The following is a 19,483-nucleotide window of genomic DNA, read 5'->3' on the forward strand; positions in this document are numbered from 1 at the left end:
TGCCAATGGGTGGCCTCATTTTGCTGCCGTACTATGTGGCCATCAAACTTGCTGTTTTACAGTAATTAATTCTACCTTTTAAAAAAACTGTATGGGAAAGGCAGAAGGTTGCCCTAAAAGCTTCTAGTACCATAGTTCCCTTAAATCACCTGTTAGTTATGCAAAAGGATTGCCTGGGGTTTAACAAGACCAATTAATTCATTGAGGAAGGAGTTCCCGCTTATGACTTTTATGCCTTCTGTGCTTTTTCTACTGTGCCTATATTATTCGAACTGTAGGAGCCTTTGAAGCAAGTATGTTTGTTTTATATCTAAAGTACAAGCATAAATATCATAGCTAGCAACACATTCATCAACATCTGCTTCAGAATTTTTCTGCTTAGGAAATACGTGATGTTCAGCTTTGGAGAATAAATTTGAGAATAAAACAGCACCTGCTTAGCACAAAGAAATCCTTTTTTAACGTATTTAATGTTCACATACAAAAGTATTTCTCTTGCACAATTACTTAAAATTACTTCTTCCTGTAGCTTATTTCAAGTATTAGAATCTAATTCTCTGTGCCTAGTGAAATATAGTTGGATGCAATAAAGCATGAATGGGACAAGGACTCACATTGGATATCTTCCTCTTTTCCGTTCCATTTGCCTACTGAAAAGCTGATCTGAGTATCCAGGTGGGGTCAGGAAGACTCTGCGCATTAGACATGTATCACTTCTTGGTTTGGCCCAAAGCCAAAGAGAAATAGCTTGAATGTAAGGAGGAAATCCTCCTTTCTCCACTTTGCACTTATGCTAAAGGAACTGCTGACAGGTTCTATAGTATTATGAGCCTGTTCACCATCTAGGATCCCCCCAAGCAGCTTTGTGGTTGAGTCTTCTTTAAACTGTCAGATTGGCCACAGCCCACACCAGATCTTTTTGGGTGGCAGATGGGATGGAGAATAAGAATACTCAAGCAATACAGTGCCAAACAATTGGAAGCTTACTAAATGAAGCCAGGTTTTCTGAGCACCTACACAATGAGCAGTGTCCTCAAGGGAGAAAGCAAGAAGCCAAAGAGATTGAGCAAGAGGAAAGACTAAGGCTGCAGCAGCTCCAGGCAAGAAATCTAGCTCCCAAGGCAGAGGCTGAACCATCAGGGCAAAAGGGAAGAACAGAGGGAAATAAATCTCATTATGTTCTGAAAGACACTTGATGAAGTGGACACTTGATGAATGGATAGCTTCTATAGCAGCACGCAACAGTTTAGCCAGTGGAAGTGTGATGACCAGTTGAGGATATTCTGATCCCAGTTATAGAACCAGTGTCTTGACTGAAAACAAGATTTCTTTGTGTCAGTGTTTAGTAAGGGGGCGGTGTGGGGAGGTTGGTTGATGAGTTGTGTGACTTTACAAAGGGAAAGAGATTCCTGTGGAAATTTCCCAACAAGGTGGGGCAGTTATCCAGGTGGAGAGGAGTATATTTCTGGAGAATCTTGATTAACATTCTGGTAGCTCAATTCTGGGTGAGACTTGGCTTCTCTCTGGAACAGCAGTTTTTCTTAGTAAGTGCAATGGAATTAGGTGGGGTCCTGCTTACCCAGCTGGCTTTCTTGTGTTTGTTGTGGTGACGAGCTACATCTTGTTCATGGCCTTTTCGAAGTTAAGGAGCAGAAAAGCTGGTGGTGTATCAAGATAGAATGGAGGGTTACAAGAAAGGCATAAAAGCCAAAAGTGGAGGCCTGGTGGCAACCAAATAGGAAAGAACACAGGGGGCTTGAACTTGAAGTGAAAACAAAATATACCACCCACACGCTTACGTATAACCACAAAAGGAATAAGAGGTCACACAAGGTGACAGAGTTTCTGTTCATTCCACTTTATTGCTGCAGCCTCTCTTGCTATGCCCCACTTTTTTCCTGAGGGTCCCTCACCCCTTCTTTTACTCTTTTTTTCTCTTGCACTTTACTTTCTGTAATCATGTTTCATCTTCGTGGCTTCTGTGCAGTCCCACATTCGCAGGCCAGCCACGGTAAAGATTGCCAAAGCTTTCTAGCAGACTAAGAGCGCCCTCCTCTCTCTGGCCAAAACGGCCACCTGGCCAGGAGGAGGGGCGCTATTCCCTCTGCTCTTTTTTGCTGCCACGAAGAGAGGATCTCCATGGCTGTTCTGTGCTTTTCGTCGCCTCATTCTTGAGGCTGAGGGGACTTCTTTCTCTCATCAGTAGTCATTCTAGTGAAGAATAAACGACATTTAAAGAAGATAACGCTTCTTGGCTTCTACCTTGTCGTTATGGCTCAGAAAGTGCCTCCTCAGGATTGTGCCAACTGTGGCTTTAAAATGGTGCTGATAAAACGCCCATTCTCTGTTCCTTATCTGCCTAAGGGATCACAGGGCGGAACTGCCTGCTCTTTCTGTCACTCATTTACCCTGAAGGCATGATCTGATAGAGTTGGAGAAGAGCTCTTTTTCAATGGCTTTGGCTGCGGGCCAGCCTGAATGAAGGCACCTTTCCCCCTCTGTGGCGAGGGGTGATCTGACGGAGCCTCGGATTCACTGGCTCTTTTTCAAAGGCTTCGGCTTCACGCCCGCCTGGATGAAGGCACATTGCCCCTACTTGGCTGCATCAGCTCTGAGGGGAGAGACCTGGAGATGTTGCCTGACAGAGGCCTCCAATTCAGAATGGCTTTTTTCTAAGGATTTGCCCGACTGACTGGAAGAATCCCTCCCCCTACCACCTGGCCTTAGTTGGATCTGAGAGCCTGGAGTTGTGGCCTGATGGGGAGCCTCTTCTAAAGGCTTAGCTATGCCTCAGTGAAGGAACTTTTCCCTGGCTGCCCTCAGTTTCAAAGTGAAATCCTTGGAGGCATGGGTTAGCAGAGACTTTCATTCTTGATGGCTCTTGGTGAAAGGTGTTATATATCAGGAGGGCCTTGTGTTTTTTAGTTGGGGTTGTTTGGACTCTTCAGCCCTTGTAGTTTTTGGAGAGTTGCTGCAGTGAGTGGAGTTTCCTGTTCTTGTTGTGTTCTGAGACAACAAGCAGGCTTAAGGCCTGCCCAGCTTCATTTTACTACTCTACACAGCAGCCTTGGTCCACTATTTTGCGGCAGTCTCTCAGCACTGATACATAATCCTAAGGTGCTTTCAGCACAGGTGCTGTTTCAAACAGAGGCAAGGCTTGCTATTGTCTTCTCCATGGGGGGCTTAGAACTGATCACCAGCAATGCTTTTTGGAGGCAAACCTAAGCAGTTTGCCTCTCGGTTCCCCGGCAGCCTTCATAACCATCAATGTTGGTTTGGTGCTCCTCAGCTGCTCCTGTTTTCAATATCCATAATAAACCTGCGCCCCTAAGCCCAATCCTTTTGTAGGCAGTTTTTCCCTGTTGGTTTCATGTATGCCCGCACTCCCTTCTTCCTACCAGGGAATGGTACTGACTCTCCCCAGGGTTCTCAATCTCACTGCTGCTTCTGGGAGAGAGCTCTTATTTCACCTGGTTCTGACTGTCTCTGGAGTCACTGTTAACGTGACAACATTTGTGGTGAAAGCCAGTGTGGTTTATTGGTGAGAGTGTTGGGCTAGGATCTGGGAGACCCAGGTTCAAATGCCATTCTGTCTGAAAACTTGCTTGTGACCTTGTGCCCATCACATTCTCAACCTGACCTGCCTTGCAGGGTTCTGGTAAGGATGGAATGGAAAAGTGTAAAATGTTATAAGCCACTTTGAGTCCCTATTGGGGAGTAAGATGTGGTACAGATAACCTCCATACCCTTCCTTTTAAGGGACAGCTCATGTTTGTACTCAAGACAGGTGCCCCATGGGACAAAGTCTTTGACACGCAATCTCTTAATTATTGTCTGATGTTAGAGCCTCTTCTATAATCCTTTAGCAAATATATGCTTGCTTCCACTGGTCATCTCTATAGCTGTAGATGGCCTGCAGGTTAAACAGCACTTCATCTCTAATTCAGCCACTGCGGAGTGTGAGCGCTGTGGCCTCTTAGCCTGGGTGGGAAGTGGAATTTCTCTGTCACATTTTCCCTTTAAGGTGTGAATCAGCAGGTCCATATGGCCCTTTTACTGGTTCCTTTGGAGTGAGCTTGATGCGTTTCTCACTATGCATGTCCATATGGCCCTTTTACTGGTTCCTTTGGAGTGATCTTGACGCATGTCTCACTATGCTGGTGGTGTATGTGACAGATCTGTTCCTTTAATCTAGTCCATGCTGGGAGTTAGTGTAGAAAAGACAAGAAAAGAAAGGAAACTGGTTTTTATGGTGGCTCCACAGAGAGACTATGAATTCTTCAGTCCAGTTGGACATCACTCTATGGGGAGTAACAGGCTTGCTGTTGGATCCTTAAGAGTCACCTTCCCTGCCTTCAAATAACGAGGTGTCTCAGAGTGGTGCACACATCCCCCCCCCCTGTGCAGGATGCCAGATGCATTGGCATCTCCTACTGATAAGGTCTCTGGTAATTGGACTTGTCATAAATCCTTTAAACCCATTCATCAATTCTCTATGGTGATATGCTCTACAAGAGATAGTAGGTTCTGTGGTATGCTTTATTGTCCACCACACACAGGTTTCTTACTGTTCTTTGCACATCTGTGTGGGATCGGACCCAAGAACTTTCCTACCTCTCCTCTGAGGGGAGGTCACCTGTCTTCCCACTAACTAGATTATTAAGTTCAGCACTACCCCTGGGACAGAAAAAGGGTGCTATATTGAATTATTTTTAGTTGCTAAGGAAGCCACCTGAAAAGGCCTACTTCTGTTCCAGGTCATCCATGTGTGTGTGTTCCAGGTCATCCGTGTGTCTGTTCTAGGTCATCCATGTTTGTGCCATCAAGTCACAGCCAGCTGATGGCAACCCACTAGGGTTTTCAAGACAAGAGACTAGCAGAGCTTGTTTGCCATTGCCGTGGTGGTTTCCCGTTGAAGTACTAACCAGGACCAAACCTGCTTGGCTTTTGAGATCTGGCGAGGCTAGCCTGGGCCATTCAGATCAGGGCTCAGGTCATCTAATTATATGTATTATAGTCTTTAAACTTTGGTTGTCTTATTCATAGACCTCTCTACCCTTCCTGCAGAGAATCCCTCTGCTGTTGAGGGTGGAAACTGCCAGTGGCAGAAATCCAACATTCCCCTTGGGATTATGCCTTTGCTGTTTTTCAAAATGCACGGTGATTACAGTGGTCCATGTGAGGCTGCTATGTTGTTTTTCCTATGCTGTTGACCTAAGCACTGCATTTTTCTTAATGCACTTCTTTGGACTCTGAGTCTCGGGAAAGTTAGTGCAATCTTGGATGCCTCCTCCTATAGTGTGGGGACCCTGCTGTGCGCATGTGTCTCACAGGGACTCTTGCTTTCTGCAAATTGGTTGGTTATATCACTGATTTCACCAGAGTACTAGAGGTACCTTACCTTTGTCTTTTACTTCAGTGCAAACATGGAATGCATTGCAACTATGTTTTCTACAACTAACGGGGACCAACTCCCAGATACTTTGTCTGGAGGCCCTGGCTATTTGGTCTTCGTCCATACTGAGACGTTCTATGCACTGTCCTTTTTTCATTGTTTTCCTGTTAGGGACCCCCATCACGGTGGAATGCCCTTCTAATCTCTCTAATCTCTAACCTGTTTTGATGTTTTCCCTGGTCATTTTGCCGCACAGATTGCTCTGCAAGCGTCTGATGGCTCATGTATGGTGCATGCTCTTCATCCTTTTTTTGGGGGCCACATCAGGCCGGTTTACTTCTTTCATTATTATTTCATTATTATGGCGCAGATTGGCTTATTCTCACTCCCATTGTTGACTTCAGTAGTTTTGATCAGCTTCTTCCCTGTATTGTAGCTGTAGCCTCAGATTTTCTGACTAGAGCGCTCTTTCACTACCAAATCATGTACCTCTAGGTGGGAAAGAGGTTCACCTGAGGCTGTAACAGGCTTTAGACTATGCTTCTTGTGCTGTTGATTATGTTTTGGCCACGGGTTGGGACTCAAACTCCCTAAACTTCCCAGTTCCTTATTGGATTTCTAAGGACATGGCAAACAGAAATATAACCCATCGTTGATTTTTTCCACTTCCCTCGTACTTCATTTATAATGGGGCTTTTTAGTATGCAACACTTCCAACTGTGGAATGAGGACATTGCGGGTTCTCACCTATAACCTCTTTATACATGAAACTTCATAAGGTTAGGATATCTGATGTCCTGGCCAAGATTCCCTACCAGAGATTGTCTCTCAGTCCTCATGTCTCGCAATGTTGTCCTTACACTTGTTTCTGATGCCAAACACCTGTGCACTCCTTACATTTCTTGAATGTGACTTTCTTGGGTTTTGTCTGCTAGGGACCCAACACTACTTTCTATTGGACTCTCAAGCTCCAAGAGCACAACCTGTCCTTGGTAGAAGCTAACTGTCTTGAGTACATGGCTATCTATCGAGTACATGGCTGTTCTATGCCACTTTACACATCACGGCTGTCTCCAACAGAGTGCTGTTTTTTCTTTGCCTTGTTCCTGCATATATTTCTGTTGGGACGCTTGTAGAGAGCTCCCTGCTCCTTTATAAGACAGTTCTGGGTGTTTGGGACTATTGTAGGGAATCTCCCTGCTCCTTTATAAGACAGTTCCAGGTGAAAGTCAATATTGGATGCTGAACAACTGTTGGGAAGGCGGTCATCTATGGTCTCTTCCATTGAGAGCTTCACACCCACCTCCTTAACTCAGTGAGCTTGCTAATCTCCCAATGTGGGACTGCACAGAAGCCACGAAGATGAAAACAGAATTGTACTTACCTGTAACTGTTGTTCATCGAGTGGTCTTCTGTGCAGGCACACATCCTTTCCTCCTTCCCTGCTGTGAACTCTCTGGAACCTTAGTTTCTTGGGGTCCCCAGCAGCAGCATGGAGAGAACTGGGGGAGTAGCACCCCTCCTCCTGGTCAGATGACCGTTTTGGCTGTTAACTGCCAGAAGGAGGAGGGGCACTCCTAATCTGCTAGAAAGCTTTGGAAATCTTTTCCCAATGTGTACTTGCACAGAAGACCACTCAATGAACAACAGTTACAGGTAAGTGCAACTCTGTTTTCTCATAAATATTCTATGAAAGAATGTGGAAAATTGTGGCAAGATGCATAGTTTTAGATTGCTTATAAAACTCCAAATGGCCAAAAATGATCATTCATGCAGGAGATAAATAAAAGGGATTAATGTCTACCTGTATATAGTTTATATAGATAAACTAGGAACTGTTCCCCTTTCTGTTTATTATTCTTAACTATTATATTTTGTTATACATAATGTACAGAATAAAACTGAGAAGAAAAGTTGACATAATGAATTCCGTATATGTATAAATAGTTACAGATATTATCTATAACTAATGCAACTCTGCTTTCAGATTTGCCAAACACAGGTGTAAATAAACTCAGAACATCTGAGAGTGTTCATATTACTTCATATCATGTTGGAACAGAGCCAGAACAGGGGAATCTCTACTCGCCGGAGCAGACATCGCTCCATGAAAGTGAGGGTCTGTTATATAACTTTTAAATAAATGGAGGCTTATAATTTCAATGATTTCCCCCCCATACCTGTGTAATAACTTCAGCTTCATTATGTCTTTATGTCTCCAGGATCAGTGGGTAACTCAAGAAGTTCAACACAGATGAATTCCTATTCAGACAGTGGATATCAGGAAGTAAGCAGTTTCCATAATAGCCAGAACCTTAGCAAGGGAGAAAACAGACAGCAGCATTCCTTTATTGGCACAAATAATAAACATTTGGTGAGAAGTTCAAGGGCTGAAGGACAAGCTTTAGTTCAGGTACATGCAACAGAGTCTGATTGTCCTTTTATTGCCAAAAAAAGTGTTTTTAGGGGTACAGCATTTAGTTCATCAATTGTTCACAGTGATCAATTAAACCCCATTAGAACTGGCAAATCCTGCCCAAAACTAATTTTTCAAAACATTAAATACAAGTGCTTTCAAAGACATGGGTAACTGGTATCATCTTAGAGAAGGCATTCCCCTCTTTAATAGGCGGAAAATGGTCCTCTGAGATGGAACCTACTAGGATATGTGCATGCATAATTTAAAAAGAAAGCTTTAAAAAATCTTCAAAATGATTGATTTTAATATTGTGCAAACTATACAGATTTAATTGATTAAAATTAATATGATTATGGATGAGAGCCCTAAACATTTCATATGGTGCCATTCAACTTGTACATAATGATGCAATGGAAGACATACATTCCTGCTTCTGTTTTTATTCAGAGAACAATTCCGTTTTTGCTGCTCATTTCCATTTGACTGTAACCCTAATTAACTACAGAGAGGCTTCGTATACAATTTATTGATTAGACTTATGAAGATGAAAAGATTTAGAAAGAAAATGGAAAGGTAGCTCAGGGAAACAAGATCAAATAAAAAAAGCAATTTGCTCTGAACCAATATTTTAGTGACATTCAAGTCAGAAACAGAAGGACATCAAGCTAAAAGTATATCTGGACAGTAGCCTTTTTTAGACTGATGTTCCATTGTGGCCATTCAAGAGGGAAATGTATTTCTGCTTTTCATTTGGGATATGAAACAGATTTTTCAGTATTTCCCAAGAATGCAAACTGGGTAGGACCTATAGTAGCACTTTCTATAGCACTTCGGGCACAATCCAGCCAGTTGTGCACTTTTTAGTGTAATCCGTTTCACTGGGAGAGACCGAAGCAGGACTCTGCCATCAAAGTAACAGGCCTTATCGGTGTTTAACTTTGGTTGGTGGAATCCTTTAAATTTGTAGCAGAAATGTACTCTGAAATTAATTTTACCAGAGAAACAAAGATACATTGCTTGAACGTGGTTTTTTTTATAAGATATATGAGCCAAAGGACTGATTTTTAAAACATGTTTTTTTTCTGATGCCTTTTTACAGCACACAAAAATAAAACTATGTTGTTATTATGTATTGTTTTTCTTCTTAACAGACATCAAACATAGCTGCCAATCGAGCCATGAGACGTGTAAGCTCCGTTCCATCAAGAGCCCAGTCCCCCTCCTATGTAACTACTACAGGAATTTCCCCTTCAAGGGGATCGCTCAGAACTTCTCTAGGGAGTGGCTATGGTTCACCATCTGTCACTGAATCACGGTCTCTTAATTCTAATGTGTTTTCATCAACAACGTTACCTCCGCAACGAGCTGCATCTCCATTTACTACACAGAGACCTGCTTCACCCGTTGCAGTGCGCCGCATGGGTTCAGTAACATCCAGGCAACCGACTAACTCCAACGGGGGTACCCCACAGTACCAGTCTTCAGTCAGGGTTGGCTCACCTCTTTCGCTAAACGAAACGCAGACAAGAATAGCCTCTCCACCCCAAACCCAGGTTGGATCGTCATCACCAAAGCGTTCTGGAATGACTGCGGTTCCGCAGCATTTGGGAACAACGTTACAACGGACAATTCATGACATTGAGCAATATACACAACAGTATGATATCTATGAAAGAATGGTTCCACCTCGGCCCGATAGCCTTACAGGTTAGTAAAAAGGTAAAGACACTTAAAACTTTGGGCAAACCTGTAAATACAGTGAATTGCATTACCAGGAAAAAGGAACTGTAAAACGTTACAGTGTAAAGAAAAGTGTGTAATTCGTTTTTCAAATAAGTTATACATATCAAAGAATGTAATTAGTTTTCTGATACTGAAATTTGGGGGAAGGGATTTTCTAGCAGTTAATGCATAGCATTAGCCATGTATAAAATGACTGTGTGCCTTGAAAGCTTTACCTTTTAAGACTTGAGTCACTTTTCAAGATGGGAAAGTAAAAGGTTCTAGTAATAAACAGCTGTTATTAAAACACCGGCATAGGTTATATGCTCAATAGGATCAATCTAACTCATTTTTAAATATATCTCTGTTCTCAAACATTTATGTTTCGTATTGTGTTATTGAACGTTTTGGATCCTAAAGCCCTTTAAAGTTAGCAACTTAGGCTGGAATCTATATCAAATGAAATCAGTGGCAAAGTCTTGTTGGTTTTTGTCAGTTGTGTCAGCAAATGGAATTGCTAATCTATGTTCACTGTATCATTAATTTATCTTCCATAGATGCTAAGGGGGGCATCCTGTGACACCCTTTCACAAACAGAAGAAGCCTTCTTCTATTGGACCAAACATTTGTCCACCAGAACAAGGCTTTATACTTAGCAAAAAGGGATCCAACACTAATATTTATATTTATGGCTTTTCCCACTCCCCTGTCTAATACACTTCAGTAATCCTCCAGTATCATTTGGACATACAAAAATACTAATACCCACTTCATTATTCAATATATTTGATAAAAAGCTAAAATATCATTTTATATGTTGACTGGAAATCTACTTAAGAAGTTTGAAAATTGCTATACTGGGCATATCCCCAACACACCAGCATGTTGTAGTGGTTAGAATGTTGGACTAGGGTCTGGGAGACCCAGGATCGAATCCCCACTCTGCCATGGAAGCTTGATGGGTGACCCTGGGCCAGTCACCCACTCTGTCTAACCTCCCTCACCAGATTGTAGTGAGGATAGAATGGAGAAAGGGAGGAGGATATGAGTCACTTTCGGTTCCCATTAGGGAGACAGATTGGGCATAAAGGAAGCACAGAAGTAAATAATGATAATAAATAATATCCCTATGAAAGCTAAGCACATATAGACCCTGTTGGTTTCAGTGGAAAAGTTAAGGATATATTTTACTTCCTCCTGTTGAAATTAGTAGACGTGCTTAACTTTGGCTGATCTATGCCAGCTGGTTTTTAACTCCTTTGACTAAAAAGGATTTCTAGTTACAAGCAGGATAGCCCATTTTTTCCTGTAATAACCTTGTATAATTGGTGTCATAAATAAAGATGGGCATTTCAACAAGATTCACTCTGTAACTGTGAAGCTTGTCCTAATAAGACCCTTTCAGCCATCTACCTTTCAAGAGTACAATAACTCTGTGTAATTCTGCACTGAGCTACTCTTTGACGTTTTGTACTAAGTGAGTGTTCTCCATGTATCATATGCAGTGTGTCCAACCTTTACAACTATGAATCACAATAAATGCTGAATGAAAACACATATAGTTAGAAGTTTGCTTTATAGTTAGAAGTTGGCTTTATTGAACAGAACATATCCAAAAGTTTATTTTTGCATAGTTACCCAAATTCCACTTCGACACATGGCCCCCATGTCACCCAGAAGAGGTTCGCGCAAGCATGCTTGCATCTACAATGGTAGCAGTATCAGTGATCTACTGTTGTAGTGTTGTTGAGTTATCTACAATCACCTAGAACACCTTTTTTGCTGTAATAAACTTTCTGAGTTGCTTTATGATATGCAAAAAAGCTATTACATGACCCCATTTGGAAGTTGTACCTATTCAAGGTTGTAAAGGTTTCATGTGGGCATCCTGTATTTCATTACTCTTAAAAGTATTTGCTTAGCTATTGGAAATAACTAAAAGCCTTCTGGAACTCTTACCCATCTAAACAGTCTGATTATATGACACAAGTATAAATTTTGTAGATTATTATCTCCCCCCCCCCTTTAGTTGTAATCTGAAGGGCTCTTATCTGGCATCCATTATATTTTGCATTGTTTTTGGATGTGTATTAGAATTTGTCTAGATTTTTTAAGTACTGTAGTATAGACAGAACCGGAATGTTTCACCATCTCCTTTGATAAATGTAATAAAATCATTAACATATCACATGATTCTAAAAACAATAGTTTATTAATGATTTTGAACTGTGATATTTTTCATGGGATAAGAGGGTATCATTGATAAGCATGTGTTGGTTTTACTGAGGAAAGGTTCTAAACATTACTGCTTTGTGTGTTCGTCGCTTCAGAATTTAGTTCAGGGTTAGTAGCACAGACTAGTTTGAATGGATGTTTTGGGAATGGAATTGTTCTAGTTCTCATTAAAGGAAAGGAAATGTTCTGGGTAATCATCAAATGAAAATAATTCTTTCCAGATATTTATACACAAAATACTTCTACTGTACAGAAAAGCTGTCTGATACCAGGGGTGCCAACTCCAGGTTGAGAAATACCTGAAGAGGGCAGAGTCTAGGGTGGGTGGAGTGTGGTTTGCTTGTAAAGTACAAATATTTAATTTCTGAGCCACACATGCAAGGAGAAAGAGGAGAGCGTGCAGGGGAAGGAATTTAAATGTAGCCATTGAACCATTTAAGGAAAAGTTACCGAGTGCGTATGAGAACCTAAGCTGTACGTTTTTAGAAGAGAAATAGTGTCATGAATATCTAAATTGCTTTTGCATAAGAAAAATACTGGTAATAAACTTAAAATATATTAAGCTACATGTACTGTTTGTGTATAGTGCATAATTACTGTAATTTATCTGTTTCTGACCTCTTTTGTTAAGTTCCCGAAAGGTTCTTATTTCTTGATTATGTGTAGGAATACAGTATGAATTGCTAAACGATTAGGAAGAAGGCTCAGTGCTGATGTTAGGTTTCCCAGCCCAGTTTCCACTTGTGACCAAATAGATATCATAAGAAAATGATGAGAATGGAGGAGGAGAGAAATGAGAGGAAGCCTCCACTTCTTTTGACAAATGGAAATATAAGTACCCGCCACTTGGAATCTAGTTCGCAGTTTCACATTTCACTCATTCATTTATTCATTCTGTAGTCTGCTTTTTTATCCCCAGTGGGGGCATAAAGCAGCTAACAATACAGAAAAATGTACGACAGAAGCAAACATGAAATCAGGGGAGGTTTCTGAGTGCCAAGCACATCTTGTCTCTCTCTCTCTGCTAAGCCATCTTCTGCCGAGTTCCAGGCTACAACCCTCCGGCAAAGGCATCCCCAACCTTCTTGTGCCTGCATGTACCTTTGGAATTTTGGGGGAAGATGGAGGCTGCCACAGGAGGCAAAATTTAGCCAAAATTGTTGCTAAAAAAAGGCGAAACTAAGCACGATGCCCTCATCCTCACTTTGTAAAATGATTGCATGGTAATAATTCTGAACACATGAAGCTACCTTTATTCAGAGTCCAGCCATTGGTCTATCAAAATTATCTGGACTTTGATTGGAAGCATGATCCAACCACTGGCATGGCTTCTACTGCTGAAAACTTACATTTCCTCATGTACAGCCATGGTAACAGTTGGTAAGGCCTGAAGTGGGAATTGAACCACACACTGACCAACAAACGTCCTCCTGATTCTCTATTGGCTGTGGCTGCCATGGAAAACCCTTTCATTTGAACGAGGGCAGCCATGACGGATCTCCTTTTATTTTAATTATTTTACTTCTTCCTCACCAGCCACAACTATCACTCCTGAGACTTATGAAGTCTCTCTTGTTATTTTTCTGTCCCACACTTTTGAATGGTTGGGGGTCCGCACTTTTGAATGGTTGGGGATCTATATAACTATCAATGCAATGTTTATTCTGTTTGTGGAAGACTTTCAGTTTAAAGCTGTGTTGTCATGAAAATTGCTCATACTGGTTGATGTTCCCAGAGAAATCTCGTAAAAGGGCTTGGGCTACTTCAGAGCCCCCTGTTGAAAGAGAGGTGAAAGAGAAGGTTAAAAAAAGCTCTCAGCCTAAAATGGTGTCACCTCAGCTCCATCTGATCCATTTTCTGTTGGTGACCAATGGGCAAAAAATAGGGTTAAGAAGACCTCTCAGCCTAAACAGATGTCACCTCAGCGCCGACGTTCACCTCTGACATGTCAGCAGGCTGCTTCTCAGGCTCGACAGTGAGATGACTCTCCTCTGCATCAAGCACCTCCACTTCCTCAGCACCAAGATTTCCCCCCATAATTGGAGTCTAATGACCCCTCGATGTTGGGCTTAGGTACCCCCGCCTAGACAGAGCTAGTTACGGAGCCGGGGCTAGAAGTCCAGGAACATCTCAACATCAAAGATCCCCTTTTCCCTGATGTCGAGCACTCTCGAATCTGTCAAGGGAAACAATTGTTAGGAAGAGTCCTGACCTTTCCTTATCATCTGAGGATGATTTCCCCTTTCCTTTGAAAAATGATCTTCTGCTGAGCCCTTGCAAGGGGATCTCTTTGAGGTTCTTTTACCTTCTTGGGAGCATGGACTGCAAAGCATGTCTGCACCTCACTTCTTCCGATAATTTCCAATGTACTCCCTGCCAATCTTCATGGCACTGCTGCTCATGGTTGCATACGTTTCCATGGGTATACTGGGGTGTTCCTCCAGTGTGGCAGATGCCTTCTCACTGGCTTTCACCATCGACTGTGAAACATCCATTGATTTTGAGAAGTACTGAGGCAATAACTACTTTGTTGCATCTGCAGCCCGATCCAGCTTACTTCTATTTCAGAGGGAGATTCTGAGGACATTCCTTTGTCTTTCCCAGAGGACAATTTTAAGCTCTCTTCAGAGCAGTGAATCCAGATGGCATAGGCTCTGGGCATTGACTATGCTCAGCCGGATCCAAGGTCTTCCAATCCAATAATGAATGTATTCTGCAGAACCAACACAGGGCTAATTTCCCTCCCCTTCATTAAGGGAATTTGGAAAATACCTGAGGCGCGTCTACGTTTCTTTGTTTAGCCAGACTTCTACCAAAAGATGTAAAATCTTCATGGGAATGGAAGGGAGGGATCACAGTTCCAACTGTGAGCCTGCAGAGAGCTGGCCAGCCCAGATCAGGACTGGGGGGGGGGGGGAACTGCCTTGGCTGGCTCATGGGCTGGATAAGTGCCCTCAAGGGGATAGATCCGCAGACTTTGTTTGACACCCATGACCTATAATATTTATTAATAAGACCACAAGACCTGGGGTTAGAGAGTCAGAGGGGAGAGAATTGGAAATGGAACAGATGATGAGCGCAATCCTAACAGGGGTACTTAGCCTTGGCCCAGGGATGGCACAGCCACACCGCCTCCTAAGCCGCTTGCAGCCATGTGCCACAAGCCGAAAATGCCTCTTCCAGGAAAACCCCGTGGAACTTTCCATAACTCGATGTCTGCAAAAAGGGTCATTCCCAGGCCAAAAGGGCTTTGAAAGCTGACTAACGTCAGCTCTGCCACCTAGGAACGTCCCCTTTAATGCCGGCCAAGCCCTGCGCTGAGAAAACACTGTTGGCGAGGCTGCGCCGGCTCCCGAGGCTTGTGCTGCCGCACGGCTCCCAAAAACCAACATAAGTGCCCCAGGGCCAGTATTGGTGCCACTTTAGCCAGCACAAGTGTCACTAATGCCTGTGCTGGGGTCACGCTGGCTCCAAACCCCTTCTCTTCCCCCACCCCACCCCCATTAGGATTGGGCTGCCCAGAGATGAATGGAATGGATATATATCCAATACTAAATATTTGCTCCTGGAACATAGAATGATGATGCTCTAGAATTAGTCAACCAGCAATAAAAGAACCACTTGTTTCTTTCCATATAATCAGCCTACAAGAAACATGGGTCACAGATGAATTCTGTCTTGAGGCCTACACTATGTTCTGTGTCCCAGCAATTAAGACAGGGGTTCTCAACAAGGGGGGAATTCCCCCCCAGGGTGGAATTGGGACCACTATTCAGCAAAGTGTGTTATCCTGTAGATTGTATACAATCTGTGAAATTGTAGTTTGTTTTTTTGAGTTAGACTATCTTGGGAAGGAGGGAATTATATTCTGAACAATGGTGAAAGGGGGGAATGGAGCAAAAAAGGTTGAGAACCACTGAATTAAGAGTAGAAGAAAGGGGAGACCCCAAGTGGGTTTGGCCTGTGTTATATCTAATTTGGCCTGTGCTATATCTACCACCATATAGTAAATTTGAAGAGCTCCTCTCCAACTGGATGATCTTAGAGGATATATGCCTGAATGTTGTCTGTAACTACCCTCAGGCTCAACTTTTAATAATGGGAGACTCCATCTCACGAGTCGGTTCAAGTAATGAGCAGGTGATAAAAGTTATTTTGGGAGATGAAGGTGATTTGGCGGATAACATAATGATTATCAGGATAATTAGCAGGTTGATTTGGCAGATTATGTAATGATTAGCAAGATAAATAAGGCAAAGAAATTCATAATGCACTTTGTTTTGATGTCTGGAATGATAATTTTGAATGGTCTCAAAGTCTAAACAATAATGGAGATGTTACTTGTGTGCCAAGCAAGGGAGCAGGTGCTATTGATTTTATCATGGCTTTTCAAAATCTTACCCAACAAACTATATCCTTTGAGGTTGGACAGTGCAATGGAGGTGACCATCTACTAAAGGGTTTTAAGTTGTCAATGAATATCCAATCAAGCAATAAGAGACTCTGGAATGTTGATCTAAGACAGAGTGGACCTAGACTGAAACTAATGCAGTGGTCAGACAAACTGGGGAATAAAGACCAGCAGATTATATGGAGTAAGAATGTCAGGGAATTGGTTAGGAGATTTCTTATGGAAAAAGAGAGAGAAGGAATTCCGAACAAATATGAGCTAATAATCAAGCTCTTTAGCCCAATTATCCAGAAGAAGATAGCCGTGGGTTTCAAACAAAGAAAGAATGGATGGTTTTACTCTGAAAGTAGATGGTGGATCAGAAAGATAAGGAGGTTACATCATTATTTTAGGCTAACCAACTCAATAAGGATATTGGAAAAGCTCTAATTCTGTAAGAAGAAATGTAGAGAAGTGATAAAATTTAAGAAATGGGGCATGCTAGGGAGAAAATGGGAACAACTTATCTTTGTAACAATAATGATAATTGTGTCTTTTTGGAGCTTAGTAAATTCAAATGCCTGTGCTGGCTTTTCATTCCCACTGGCAATTCTCCCTCCACAATTTGGGAAAAAATTCTACCGGAATTTTTATGGAAGGAAAAGTAATATAGAAACAATGCCAGAAGCTGCAGAAGGAGAATTGGAAACCCGTCAATCTGTAACTAAAAAGGAGATACGTGCCCTGATATGATCCCGATAGAATTGTTAAAAGCAGATCCCGAGTGGTAGGCTATAATTTTAGCCCCATTATTTACAAAAATTAATGAAAATGGTTAATTTCCAGCAAAATGGAAGAAATCTATTCTTGCTCCAATTCATAAAAGGGTTCAAGATATGAACTGGCAAATTAAAGACCAATCTGCTCATTATCAGTAGTCTCTAAACTTTATTCTGCCTTTCTGAATGTTAGGTTACAGGAATGGGTGGTGAATTAACAAAATATTATTCAGGAACAGGCAAGCTTTCAAAGAGGTTTAGGCATTACAGACCATGAGTTAGTGCTACACTTTCTGGTAGAGAAATATATTGCCATGAGAGTAGGGCTCCTATATGCAGTGTTAATGGACTTACGTCGTTCCTTTGATTCTATCTCACGAGAGAGATTGTGGGATACATTGGAGGAATCCTCTATTAGCCACAGGCTGTTACAACTAATGAAAAAATGGTATTTATATGAGAGTGAGGTGTGAGTTTCATGGTAACCTATCATATAGGATTATGCAGGATAGAGGAGTACAGCAAGGCTCAATTTTATTGCTAACATTATTCAATCTTTGCTCAATAATCTTCCAAGCTACTTTGGAGATAACAGTTCCATTCCCCCCTACTAGCCAATGAGGAGGTCTTGTTTCTGCTATATGCAGATGATGTAGTTTTGCCTTCTCAAACAGAAGTTGACTTACACTGAGTACTAAGGTCTTTTACAAAATTCTGTAAAGATAAGGAATTAATTAATTATGATTAATCAAAGGTAATGATTTTTACTTGTGTATGCCTCAATAAAGTTAATTGGTCAGTGGATGGTCAGTTTTTGGAGGAGATACAACAACTGAAATTCCTAGGGATCCTTTTGGTGTGAGTATAAAGTGCCGTTAAGTCGCAGCCGACTTATGGCGACCCCTTTTTGGGGTATTCATGGCAAGAGACTAACAGAAGTGGTTTGCCAGTGCCTTCCTCTGCACAGCAACTCTGGTATTCCTTAGTGGTCTCCCATCCAAATACTAACCTGCTTAGCTTCTGAGATCTGATGAGATCAGGCTAGCCTGGGCCATCCAGGTCAGGGGAGGGATCCTTTTTAGGTGTAACTTAAGATGGAAACACCATCGGACATTAGCACTAGAGAAGGCCAGAATACCACCTATATCAAGATTTTGCCACAAGGAGAGGGGACGCTATGTCGCTTCCGCACTGGCAATATTTCAGGCTAAAGTAACTCTTCAAGTAATTTATGGTGCAGGGATATGGATTAAGGAAGTGACTGAGAAAACTGATCAACCTCTAACCCACTTTGCAAAAAGGATCCTGGGAGTTCCCAACTGGGTTTGCAGTACTGCTCTAAGGGAAGAGCTTGTGTTGCAGTAGTTGGAGGCGCATTCCTGGCTCCAAGCTGTGAATATGAAAATGAAGGTTCTCTTTTCTATAGATGCTATTAGCCAGAGTAAAGCAAGAATATTATGGGAGGTGATGGTTCCACCCTATTGCTGAAAAAAAAAGAATGCCAGGAATAGAAATGGAAACCCTGCAGGAGGTGGGCAAAGCTGCAGCAGTCTCCCTTCTGAAAAAGAGAATAGAAGAGAGATAGGATAGGACATCCTCTAGAGCAGGGGTCCCCAACGTGGTGCATGTGGGCACCATGGGGCCCGCCACCTTGTCTGGCGCCTGCCAAGTGTTTTTAGGAAGTGGGTGGGGCTGGGTAGGGCTTTTGCCAAGCAAGGCTTCCAGTTGACGGAGATTTGATTGGCTGTGCAGATTTTCTTTTAATGTTGCTTTGGATCTGCACTGTGTCACTGACGTTAAGCTGTGGCGATCATTTGTGGATGCCTCTGTCTCCTACTGCAGACATTTTGTGGCTGCCATTTTGTTGCTATGCCCACTGTGCCATTTCAGAATTTGAAATGTGCTCTCAGACTTGAAAAGGTTGGGGGACCCCTGTTTAACTACTGATTAACACAGCAAATTAATTTTTGCCTTGCTATAATTGAATACTGTGATATGAATGTGTGGTAGAACCACATGCACTTGTCAGTCTGATAATGTTATAAACTGAGATGTCTGACTGTCTCTTGTTTTGCCTCTACTAAGTTCAGTATATCGTGTTACTTTTTCCCTGTAGGATTGAGGAGTTCCTATGCCAGTCAACACAGTCAACTTGGCCAAGAGCTACGTTCAACTGTATCTCCTGAGCTACACATTACTCCCATATATGAAGGCAGAACCTATTATAGTCCAGTATATCATAGTCCAAATCATGGATCAGCTGATGTGCACCAAGGGTCTCAGACTGCATTATATCGAACTGGATCAGGTAGGTGTGAAACTGAATTTTTTTCCCCTATTGTCCATGAATACACACACCAAATTTTTAATCTGCAGTTGTTGGATAGGAAATTATTGGGGTGGATCTACTGGAAGAGTCCACCGAAGGTATTGGTGTCCTCTTCCAGTGGCTCCAACCCAATGTACTATGCCTTTTCTAGTGGAAGCAAGTTCTAAAATATTTGTTCAGGTATAATTAACCTAATTGTTATATAGAGAATACA

General features: G+C 42.1%; 1 protein-coding gene across 12 annotated transcripts in view; it reads left to right on the forward strand.

Annotated features, from left to right (window-relative positions):
• The window catches only part of PKP4 (plakophilin 4), a 100,041-nt gene that overhangs the window by 45,179 nt on the left and 35,379 nt on the right, over nt 1-19,483 (forward strand). For 3 of the 12 annotated variants that reach the window (XM_056861602.1, XM_056861606.1, XM_056861604.1), the window contains exons 4-7: nt 7,383-7,514; nt 7,618-7,808; nt 8,966-9,521; nt 19,057-19,248. In XM_056861602.1, coding sequence (XP_056717580.1) covers nt 7,383-7,514; nt 7,618-7,808; nt 8,966-9,521; nt 19,057-19,248 — 1,071 coding nt within the window. The remainder of the gene's footprint in view (nt 1-7,382; nt 7,515-7,617; nt 7,809-8,965; nt 9,522-19,056; nt 19,249-19,483) is intronic. The other 9 variants (XM_056861609.1, XM_056861612.1, XM_056861613.1 and 6 more) reach the window with 9 other exon arrangements.

Source organism: Euleptes europaea, chromosome 15, assembly GCF_029931775.1.
Source record: "Euleptes europaea isolate rEulEur1 chromosome 15, rEulEur1.hap1, whole genome shotgun sequence".
NCBI lineage: Eukaryota > Metazoa > Chordata > Lepidosauria > Squamata > Sphaerodactylidae > Euleptes > Euleptes europaea.